At 32.4% G+C, this 12,633-nt stretch overlaps 1 protein-coding gene across 2 annotated transcripts in view; it reads right to left on the bottom strand.

Annotated features, from left to right (window-relative positions):
- SPOPL (speckle type BTB/POZ protein like) overlaps positions 1-12,633 on the bottom strand; it is a 116,096-nt gene that overhangs the window by 102,550 nt on the left and 913 nt on the right. For both annotated transcript variants that reach the window (XR_014264638.1, XM_082465094.1), the window contains exons 4-9: positions 10,655-10,782; positions 4,990-5,167; positions 4,854-4,909; positions 3,360-3,482; positions 296-438; positions 153-206 (exon numbers count right to left, since the gene is read on the bottom strand). Coding sequence is in view for 1 of the 2 variants with exons in the window: in XM_082465094.1 (XP_082321220.1) it covers positions 153-206; positions 296-438; positions 3,360-3,482; positions 4,854-4,909; positions 4,990-5,167; positions 10,655-10,782 (682 nt within the window). In the remaining variant the exon portion in view is untranslated. The remainder of the gene's footprint in view (positions 1-152; positions 207-295; positions 439-3,359; positions 3,483-4,853; positions 4,910-4,989; positions 5,168-10,654; positions 10,783-12,633) is intronic.

The raw sequence follows: 12,633 nt of genomic DNA, 5'->3' as shown, positions 1-12,633 counted from the left end.
TACGTAGTCAAATTATTATTTTTTAAACTGGCAGTTTGCTTCATATAACTAATATCTGGATTCATACTTATTGTAGATGAACAAAAGGCTATGCAAACACTTAATTTCATGTATGCAGATCAACTTTAAGTCAGAAACTGATGTCATCTTACTTGCTGTTCCAGTTTTTCCCATCTTTACACCCAAGCTGTCGAAGTACACTGCACCTGCATTGAAGATTTAAACACACTTAAGAAAAGGGCCGGTGAAAAATTGTTGAAGGTGTCATGTCCACTGAAATACAAGCATAGCTTACCTATTAATAAAGTCTATGGCTTGTGCTTTCAACTGTTCCGCACTGTGCAAATCTGCAAGGACAAGGGTATCAGCAACATTTTCTACTGAGAGGTTACTACACAAAGCTTCTTCACACATGACCTTCAGCCGTTCCAGTGCATACTATCCAAAAGGAAAACATAACATTAAACATTTACTCAAACTAGCAAGTTTTTAAATACACGATATTTGTAACTTAGAAAATGAAGTTTAAGCCCATTACACATTGAACTGAGGGTACTTTAAAAGTCTTTAAATTACTTTAAATATAAAGAAAGTATGAATTAATGCATTCAAGAGAAAGACTAATTTTTCTTAAGAAATTTCTATTTGCATAAGTGCAAGATACAGGATATTTTTAAAATAGGGTTTTATTCTTTAAAAACCCCTTATTACTCAATACTCTTAATGAGTATATTTCTCTTTTCTACTATTTTAAACACCAGTCAGTACACGGCATGTTGTCACTACTTAATTCTGAAAAATGAGTTATTAAACTAAACAAATCATATTCATAACCATTAAAAACTTAGTTATTAGTATATGTTATCAGAACATCCTTGGCAATTTATTGAGGTAAAATTGACATACAATAAATAGCACATATTTAAAGTGTATACTTTGATAAGTTTATACAGCCATATAACCATCATTAAATCAAGACAGTGGACATATTCATTATTCACCAAAGTTTCCTTCTATCTCTCTGTAACCCTTCTTCCTCACCCCACCCCAGGCAACACCTCTGATATGTTTTCTACTGCTATAGTCTGCATTTTCTGAAGTCTTCTATAAATGGAATCAGACAATTTGCATTTGTTTTTGTCTGGCTTCCACGCATTATAATTATTTTGAGATTCATGCATGCTGTTGTCTATGTATCAACAGTTCTATGCTTTTTATTGCTCAATAGTATTCCACTGATCTATTGATGAACATTTGGGTGTTTCCAGTTTTTAGCCATTACAAATAAAGCTGCTATAAACATTCATATACAAGTCACTGTATGGGCATATGCTTTCTTTTCTCTTGAGTAGAAACCTATAAGTAAACTCGCTGAATAATATGGTAAGTGTAAAACTTTAAAAAAAATTGCCAAATGGTCTTTCAAAGTGGTTGTATCATCTTACATTCCGATTAGCAGTATATGAGTCCTAATTTTTCCATATCCTTGACCATACTTGGTATGGTCTTTGTAATTTTAGTTATTATAATATAGTTATAGAAGTAGCTCACAGTGGTTTTAATTTACACTACCCTAATGCGGTTGAGCATCTTTTGATATACTTGACTGACACTATTTTAGGAAGTGTCTGCTCAAATATTTTTATTTTTAGAAATAACTTTGTTTACTTATAATTGAGTTTTGAGAGGTCTTTATGCAGTCTGAATACAAAAGTCCTTAATCATTTATATTCTGGACAAAAGTTGTTCATCATCAAAACAAAAAACAGAAACAAACCCCAAAGTTGTTCATCAGATATATGCTTTGCAAATATGTTCTCCCAGTCTGTGGCTAGTCTATATTTTCCTATGTCTTTTGAAGAAAAGACGTTTTAAATTTCATTGAAGTCCAATTTATCATTTTTTCTTTTATGTATTATGTTTTTGGTGTCATAGCTAAGAAGTCTTTACCTAATGTAAGAAGTTTAAGATTTTTAGGTTTATAATCTATTTTGCGTTACTTTTTGTACATGAAGTGAAGTTCGCATACAAAGTTTTTTCAAATGAATTCAACCACAGTTCATCTTTTTGGACATAGGCTATCCAACTCCTATAGCACCATTAGTGAAAAGACTATCCTTTCTCCACTGAACTATCTTCACACTTTTATCAAAAATTAAGTAGTCATACATGTGAGTCTATTTCTGTACTCTATATTCTGCTTCAATGAGTTATTTGTCTATCTTGTCACCAATACAACGCTGTCTTAAATACTGAACCTTTATGACTCCTCCACTTTGATCTTCTTTTTCAAAGTTATCTGACTATTCTAGGTCCTTGCACTTGCATATAAAATTTTAAATCAGCATGTCAATTTGTCCCCTGCAAAAGCATGCTAGGATTTTGATAGTGACATGTTGGTTCTACTAATCAAAGGAGAATTGAAATTTTAACAATGTTAAGATATCCAGTCCATGAACAAGACTTTTCTCCCCATTTATTGAGGTCTATCTTAATTTCTATTAGCAGTATATTATAATTTTCAGCATACAGGTCTTGAACATATTTTGTCAGATTTATGTCTACGTATTTCATATTTTTGATTCTATTATAATGGCATTTTTACATTTAAATTTTTATTGAGATAGTAATATACACTTGGCCCAGTTTCTCCCAATGGTAACATTTTTCAAAATGAGTATAATTATCACTATATATACATATACATACATACATACACACACACACTTACAGACACACACACACAGACAGAAGTGGCATGGACATTAATCCTTTTGGAGAAAGCTCCCAAAGTGCTTTAGTGCTTTGAGGATTGAGAACTACTGGCTTTGAGATTTCCTGAAATTTCTGTAGTTTCCCTACCTTCAGGAAATCACCATTATAAAAGAACATTATAAAATTAACATTGTTTTTTTCTCTATACTCTTATATTAAAAAATAAATCTATGAATACAAGATTAAATTAGAAAAAAATACCCAATATTTTTTTCTTTTTTAGACAAAGGTCACGCATTGTATCTTAACACTAAGAATATCTCAAAATTGCCATAGATTATATATGTTATTGTGTGTGTGTTCTCATAAAACAGGGTAATGATACACTCAAAACTATTGAGTCTACAGTTAATCTGCCATTTCTGTAAATTGGCTCAAGATATTTTTATGTCTTATTGATTTTAAAAAATTTCATTTCTATATTATCCCACTGTGTGTTATTTCATAATACTCTCAAGAGCCATCCACAAACAGTATAAATTAGTTCAATATTTCAAGTTATTGCGGGTTCTCATTTGATGATAGTTTTCTAGATACATCAAGCTTGAGGACATTTTTCAGCTCTTTAAGACCTAATTACTTACTTTGTCTGCAGCTGCCAACAAGTTGTCAGCCATTTTGTCAAGATTTGGCGCCTTCCCTGTGTAAATGAATCTCATCATTTCTTTAAAAACCTCAGGGTCTACATCATTTATTTCCACTCGATTCTGGTATTGAAAACAACAAAAAAAAGTTATATTTCAAGAACACACACATACACAAATGAACCAAAGCAAAACTGACAGTAACTTAAAAGCCCCAATGTTGAGGTAAGTAAATCTTCAGTAAGCTAAGTAAGCAGGCAAAGTGAAGCAGGTAGGTCTAAGACAAGTACACCAAGTCAAGCACTACCATGTAGGAATATAACCCCCAATTTCTCAGTTAAAAAGAGTTCAAACAAAAACAAAAAAATCTGTAAGGCCAAACTAAATACATCTGTATTCAGTTTCTGACCTCTATCTTAGAAGAAGATGGCTATTAACTTTTTTTGTTGTTGAAAAGAATTAGGTCATAATACAATGCCTAAGACCCAATAACCACTGGTTCTAGTCCCAGCTTTAAGCAAAGGCAAGGTCAGGTATTTGAGAACATACCAGAGCCCACTACCTCAGAACTCTCCTACAAAAACAGCATGTAATATTATCTACAGGCACCTCACCTCTTTACTTGAGACATACTCAAGTCCAAAGAGGACTAGTTGCTTTTTTACTCCTGTATCTTTTTATTTGGTTTCTCTCCTGAGATCAAAGAAGCTAAATACTTAACACTAAACAATACCAAACTTTTCTGACCCTTTGATGACAGTAATATTTGACATCATTGATCAGAAGACTGATCATACTGCCTGCCCAGACCGATAATCAAAGGAAAGAAAGAAGCTACTTTGTTGCAGCTTCTAGTTCTGCAGGGAGAATAAAGCTGAGCCATATAAATAAACTCAGGAGTTGCCTAGTTGGAGCAATAAGGCTCACATGTAACGCACCTCGCAAAAATCAACCTCTGGACTTTAATCTGACTACATTTCAAGATGACAGGTGAAAGAGAAATATCTGAGAAAACCAAATAGGTAATATCTTGATTACAATTCATGCATACTAATAATGACATAATTTATGTCCTTTATTAAATCCAATAAATATCCTCTTATTATAGTGGTAAAAAGAATGTAGGAATTGTTTTTGTTCTAGAAAACAAGTTCCAAAATCAACTCAAAGTCTAGAAAGAAGGAATATACATCTTAACTGGAGAACTCTCAAATAGTTATGGACCAGTACAGTCCTTTTGGATAGCTATCCTTTTGCATAACAACTACCCACTTATTTTGCTACCAGAAATAGCTGGTAGCAAATAGCTGTCAAAATAGCTGTTATTTGGAATATTCACCCACATTAAGCTACATCTATTTTTCTATGATAGAACATATTTCCCCCATCCTTCTATTTCTTTCTAAAATCATAAGAAAATGCACCTTCGCTTTTAAAATATACATTCCACTATTCTACATTTGTACAAATATTAGCCCTTTAAACCATGTTTACCTTTTTGCTTTCTTCCATTTCATGTTCAAACATTGCATTAAAAACTGGGGATCGAGCTGTAACAAGATTAAGCATCATTATTTAATGTACAAATTTATGAAAGAAAGGTACTATATTAACCAAAAGTAGAAAGTACCTGCAAGTACAGATTTATGAGCTTTAAATTCTTGTCCTCTCACGAAAAAACTGCAATCTGTAAATCTTGTGTTTTCCCAGAGATTACCTAAATCATCTGCTAGTCGACATTCAGGCACCTTTAAAGTATTTGTATTAGTATGTCCTGATATATTTACTGAATCTTGGACCACACTCACCTAATAAAAAAGGGACAGCAAGAAAAAACACTTTTAGAAATTAGTATCAATAATAAGCTACTAAGTCTAAACTTAAACTTATCATTAAAATCATGTAGAAAATTCAATGTACTCCTGATCAAAAATGGTAATACTTGGGAAGTGAATTTAAGGACACAATTTAAAGGAGAGAAATAATATAGAAAAAAATTTGAAACGAACTAGATCATTTTAAAGTGACATTTTATGTAAATAAATGGCTTAATGATTCCTTGGAATGCTCAGCTATTAATCACAAAAAGTATTTCTCAACAAGAAAACGGTCATAATATGATTCCAAATTCAAACAAGGAGAAGGTATTTTTGTGAGGAGAAAGAAATTTCTTTAATTTTTATTTCCTCACACTACAGACCTATCAACATTTAATGTTTATTATACATTCAATAAACACAGCATCACACTTATGACTTTTTAGAGTATTTTAAAATGTTTTATAAAACTACAGCCTACAATATGCAATTTGGGAAGTATTTTAAGTGTTGTCCCTATATGTTTCATCTCTAAACAAATTGATTTAAATATCTAGTAATATTGATTTAAATTTTAAAGTATAAGAATTCTCACAAAACCAATGTAGTTATTAATGTTCATGGAAATCTTTTATTTAAAAAAATCAAGAGTAAGAACAATATAAATATAATTTAGTTCGATTTGCAGACCTTTTATTTACCTATGAAATAATCAATAAATAAAACTTGGTATGACTGCAACATTACTTTCATATGGAGTCCAATATATATGGATTAAATTCTCTCTCATGAAAGATGACTATATACTGAATAAAGTCTTAAAACACTACTGACTAAGTTTGGCACACTAATTTTTTAAGAAAAGGAATATACTATTACCAGGAATTTCATATTACATTTAATACATTGAAGAAAATACTACCTCAACTAGTAAATCAAATGTGTCAAGAGTCAATGAGGGGGCTTCCCTGGTGGCGCAGTGGTTGAGAATCTGCTTGCCAATGCAGGGGACACGGGTTCGAGCCCTGGTCTGGGAAGATCCCACATGCCGCGGAGCAACTGGGCCCGTGAGCCACAACTACTGAGCCTGAGCGTCTGGAGCCTGTGCTCCGCAACAAGAGAGGCCGCAATAGTGAGAGGCCCGCGCACCGCGATGAAGAGTGGCCCCCACTCGCCGCAACTTGAGAAAGCCCTCACACAGAAACGAAGACCCAACACAGCCAAAAATAAAAATAATAAATAATAAATTAAAAAATTAAAAAAAAGAGTCAATGAACCATCTTTCACAAAAAGTGCTATATTAGTTATCTACTGTTTCAAGCTACTAAGTTTTATGGTTGTTTGTTATGCAGCAATAGATGACTGTGTTCATTTAAAAACATATTTCGTAAGGCTTTTGTTAATTAAAAGTAGGTATAAATAAGGACAAATACAGTAAACTATGTAGAAATTATAAATTGGAAATGGATAAATTGGACCAAACTACTAACATGCTACTAAGAAAGTATTATAATGGTCCAATATAAAATGTTTGGAGAATATTAAATCTCATTAGTCCTCATTCACCCAGATGTAATAACATCTATCTCATATGAATGAATAGACACTTCTAAAGAAAAACTTTATTTTCGGAGGATATTTTTATTAACCATTTTGTTTTTCTGCTTTTATTAACCTTTTGGAATCGCACATCATAGAAATCATCTAATCCAATCACCTCATTTTTTAAAAAAAATTTGAAAAAAGTGAGATCCAGAGAAGGTAACTAAAGTGTCCTAAATCCACTGCTAGTCAGTATCAGAGGAAGACCAGACCTACATCCCTTTTTATAGCATTCTTTGTACTAGACAGTATTTCTTTGGAGTTTTAAAAAAATTAGTAGTACGTTAATGCAATTATGGTTCTGAAGGGATTTATCACAACAATCTTCTGAGATGTTCTTCTAAATATAGGAGCCAAGACATTGTGCACATAAATAAGTTCATGAATAAAGATTCTTCTATTAAGTTTTTAATTATTCAAATTGTTTCTAAAATTTTACAAACTACAAAACAGAAAAAAAAAGCTTCACTAATCCTTACCTGATTGCTCTGTTACACCATACATTATAACTTAACAATACATAAATCAAAAATGTTGGTATTAATATTCAGGGTTTAGTTAGGATCACAAAGACAGTGTTTACTTGTTCATATCAGCACTGCTCTTGAAATTTCTAGAGAGCAGAAACTGGATTAAACCGAACAATTCAATTACTTGCATAAAGTATGCAGTGGAGTCATGAAAACGTGACCATATTATTTAAATTTAGGAAAGGATTTCTTAAATTATACTTATTGTCTAACTATCTTAACTCAAAACAATATATTTAATGTAAAAATTTTACAAAAATCAGGTGATAGAAGGAAAAAAGGATCAAAAAATAAAGCCATCATTATCGGGCATAGATACCGATGATGATATATTTGTACTTTGTCTATATAAAATCACAATCCAGAAGAATTTATATTATTGGCATACACATCTACATACTATTATCACAGCAACCCCAAATTTTAAGACATAACTAACATTTCATACTCTGAAGAGTATTCAAGGGACTATTTATAGAGCAGAAATTAATGATCTCATTAAAACTGATACGCAATGAATTCTGATGATTATTTTCTTTGATACCTATAATTAAGAAATTGGTAAAATTTTTGTTTTTTCTAGTACATATTCAAATATAGGCAATGAACATTCTTACTGAATGGAACCTAGAGTAAAAAATTCAGAAGAAAGGCTGAGATTCTTTCCTGAGGTTAAACTGTTGTTCTTTCAAAATAAAACAGCAAATGCACAATACTCAAAACTGACAACGTAAAACCTCAAACTCATTTGACAGCTCTTTTTCAAATTTGCTTTTGGATCAACTCTGAGAATATAATTTAGACTAAAGATGAACATGTGCAGGCTCTAATCAGCTGTGACTTCCCTGGAAATCTGGGACTACTGGTTCCTATTTTTAAAACTCTCAATTCTCTAAACTAATTCTGAAGGCTAGCTAGACTATCCAAAGGTGCATAGTACTACAAATTTTGCCACTCTAATCAACTACCTAACCATCCTTTACACTGGCTCCAAAGTGAGAAACTTCCAGTAGTCCAATTTCATATCATCTTCTAGAATACTGGGACTTAGACTTTCTGGCTTTCATAGACAGGTATCCTTTTTTAGAATGCAGATGATAGAAATCGGGTTGTCAATTTTCCATTTTGTCATTTTTAGAGAATAAAACCCAACTTCCATCCACTATCAAAAGTATTTTAAAATAGAAAGGTTAACTTAGCAACAGAAAAATAGGAGGGAAAAAAAAGTCCTTCTAAATGAATTAATTTAATTTTATGAACAATTCATTACGTATATTCTATCTGTATTACAGTCTTCTGTATACCATAGAATAGCATGGGTCTTTGGACCATGAGATTATTTAAAATCTGTTGGATTCCAAAAGATAAAGCAATCTAACCAATTTTCTATTTTTCCTACTTATTCCTCAATTCCTGTTTTCTGCATCACTTTGGGAGAGAAGGGGCAGAACTGTTTACACTGCCAGAAATTTCTGCCTCTGGCTATTTGATTCATAGAATGGAGCTTGCAAGATTATTTATGTCTTGCACCAAAGGGTAGCACCAGACTGCCTTACCTGTCTACAGCACCACTTGCAGGGGAGGGGAGGAGGCAGTTCTTTAGGTAGGCCAGTGCAATGCTTCCTCCTCTTCTGCAAGCAGTGCTGGAGATGCTGTAGAAGGAAGGGCATCAGTGAGAGGTACGGAAGAAAGTGGGAACGGGCACAAGGAATGTTTGTTCAAAGCACTTTTTGCCCACCTATGTTAAATACAGTGCCCATGGTATAAAGGTCTACATCAGTAAAGGTATGTATTACAGTATCCAAAACTGAATTTGAGCAATGTCAACTTAAAATATATGTCATGGTGGGTTTGATTTTTAGGAGGTCACTAGCTTGTATAATTTAATTTAGCATGTGAATAAAAAGTATACTTCAAAAACATGTATCAAAAAAAAATCTTAATTTCAGCCTTCATTCTGAACTTTTTGGTTGTCTAGTTTCCAATAAAATATACTTAGGGAAATATACTTAGTAAACAATATTTCAATTCTAAAAAAAGAAATATTTTCTTAAAATGCTTATTCACAAAAAGACTTTTAGCTGCAGTAGTTTTTTTTCTTAACTGGATTACACAGCCTTTAGGGTCCTTTAAATTCTAAGATTATGTGATTAAAAAAAATTAACATGCTGAAATTTAAGATAACTGCTAAAATTCTGAAAAGATTCTACGTTAAGAATGCTTAAATAACATAACCTACAATTATTTAGAATACTACTTAGAGTATCTTATCTATTGGCAACAAATGCTTTAGTATATATTTTTATCAAATTATTTAATGATAAGCTCTGCTCAAGACACTTGTGGTATGCGCTTTACCAACCAAATAATTGTATTCATAACAAATTCATTATACAGTTCATTTAACTTGTCTAAGTGAAAATAAGATGCACTATATTTGCACAATGTAGTCTCTGGGGCCATATTTCAATTATTCTTCTGACACAGCATAATATATAATTAGTTTGTAAATCTTGCCAAGAAATTTTACACATTTTCTATAAAAAGAGTAAAGCTACCTTAGTAGCAGTTAAGGAAGTTATTGTGCTTCCAAGACACTCATCTGTCTACAATAACCTACTGAAATATATTTAATGCTGAGGTTACCTGATCATCTCAACAATTCATATAGATAAAGCTATGTAATAACAATGACAGAAGCAAGTTCAAGCCTCAAATTAAGACAAATCATAAGTGTAAATTATTAGAAGGGGCAATGCTGGTAACTTTCAAAAGATGACATTTCATGCATATGATTACATCTTATAAGTCTGTCAACAGACATAGGTATATCTTAAAAATTTTGAGATGCTTTTGCTTATAATGCTAACATCTATTTGAATAAATGAACCCAACTGCTTGAATGAACAAAAAGCTTCCCAGCCTTTTTTCAGGCACTTTGACTACCGTTCAAGTACAGATTCAAACTGATAAACTAGTAATAATGTTTAATATCATCAATCTGAATATGACAGAAAATACTGACCATCTATTTAGAATTATTCAGAATGAAGAAGATATTCAGAAATCTTGATATGAAGCTATACACATCCATAGTCTTCCTATGAGGACGAAGTATTTAGTATGTGGTAGTATAACTGTATATACAATTTATAGCTTAAAAGTATGACAGAATTTTTTCAGACTGGGCTACTACTTTGATTTCTAAGAAAATCCAGTCAGCTTTTACGTGGTTAAATATTTACATATAAAATATTACCAATTATACCAGTTACTTAGTGTATATTTTTGCTTTATCACTAAATATAGCCAAACACTGAGTTCCTTGAATAAAAAATGTACCCACCTCACAAAATAATGTAAGCTTGTCATCTGGTAAAAGACCATTAGCTTCATCAAGCAAAAAATCCCTTCGAATGAATTTTTTAAAACCCCAGTCCTTCCCTTGTACAAATCGATATGCTCTTTGGCTTTCTGGTGGAAAACAGAATAAAAGTTTAAATAAACAAGTATCCAAGAAACATTTTGTTAATGATAACACAGTTAAATGAATGTGCAAAAATAGGACTGGGCCAACACATCCATCATAAAAATTACAGATATGTGTGTTCATAGGTAAAATGTCAAAAGAGTTACATTAGGTAGAACCAGATCATTTCACAGCCTAGCACAAATTCTGGCCATTACCAATGAGCTCACTTTCAGATTCCTAGGTATCTAAGTAGAAGAAAAGCCAGATCAAATCTCAAGGAGAAGGAAGAGATCTTTCAAACAATCTAAGCCCTTTAACAATGAAGTAGGATTAAAATACATTGGCATACACATACTATTCATCACCTAATATCAGAACCAACATAAAACATACCTCTCATTTCTTGTTTCTCCCTTTAAAAATGGATGCTCTATATCACCAGGGCATCCTGTAAGCTTTCCTGGGATAACCATCCCACTGATTTAAGTTTCACTGAACTAGAGAAAAATCCATTAACTGGTAAAAAAGCTAAAATAAAGTCCCCTATCATTTCTAGGTCTTCAGACATAGTCCCATTACCTCTAAAAGCAATTTTCATAAAAGTCCAGAAGACGGTCTTAGTATGATTAGTAAAAGATTTAATAAATGTCTGAAGTAAATGTTTCAAATGCCTAACATACTGATTAACAACTGTATACTATGAAATAAACAAGGTCCTTTACAGAAAGTATTCATTATCTGTTATACAAGTTGGAGGTAGAAAACCAGTAATAAATCTAACTGAGATGCTCCATGTTAAGGACTGAACGTTTGTATCCCCTCAAAAGTTTCATGTTGAAACCCTATCTCCAAAGTGGCGGTATTAAGAGGCCAGTGAGTGGGATTAGATGAGGTCATGAGGGTAGATACCCTCATGAATGTAAGGATTAGTGCTTCCTAGCCCTTTCCATCATGTGAAGACACAGTGAAACACTGGCAGTCTATAAGTAGAACAGTCAGACTAGAATCTGACTATGCTGGCACCCTGATCTTGGACTCCCAGCCTCCAAATTTGTGAGAAATAAATGTCTGTTGTTTATAGGCCACCCAGTCTATGTTACTTTGTTATAGCAGCCTGGACTAAGACACTCACCTGTCTTAAATGTCAGACAATGTGAAAACACATGTGAAACTATGTATTACCTTAGCAACAAAATATATTATTAAAGTGTGTATTTGGAGGGTTTTTTGTAGTGAGGTTAGTACTTGATTTTTGTTATTCACTTCCAGAAATCACTTCAAATTTAATGCAGCAGTTCATGATGTATTTTCCTACTATGCACACTGTACATTTCCTACAATGATCTTCTGTTATGAAGTGCCAGGCTACATGGTTTCAGCTGGCTATAATTCAGAAGCTTGAACTGAATTTAATAGGTCCTGAGACTAAGAAAAACTGATTTCCTTTCAGTCAGTGTTCAGCCCACTGCTCAAAAAAATTCTAGTGACAAAATATCAGGACATTCAAACTCCTTTCACATTGTTCTTCAGATTTTATTATCTGGCAAAAATGGCAAGGAAGAAAAAGAAATGTTTCCTGAACACCTATTATATATGCCAGGCATTGAACCAGGCATTTTGCCCTGACAGCAGCTATTTTTACAAGTGAAAAGTGAATGTCATTTTAGGGCATAAAAAATTTAAATTTTAATATGATTTAAAACTAATTTTACATGTCTTAGGAAGTCTAAGACTTAATAAAACAACTGTAACTCTACACTGGCATTTAAAATTAACAGCCAAAATGAAATGTTTTGGGTTAAGCAGATTTTAGATTTTAGGGAAAAAAATCCTAAGTTTCTCTAAGTAAAAGT

The sequence above is a fragment of the Balaenoptera physalus genome, assembly GCF_965194825.1.
Source record: "Balaenoptera physalus genome assembly, chromosome: 6".
Taxonomy (NCBI): Eukaryota; Metazoa; Chordata; class Mammalia; order Artiodactyla; family Balaenopteridae; genus Balaenoptera; species Balaenoptera physalus.
The sequence above is the reverse complement of the archived record's forward strand: the minus strand, read 5'-3'. Positions and strand labels throughout refer to the sequence as shown.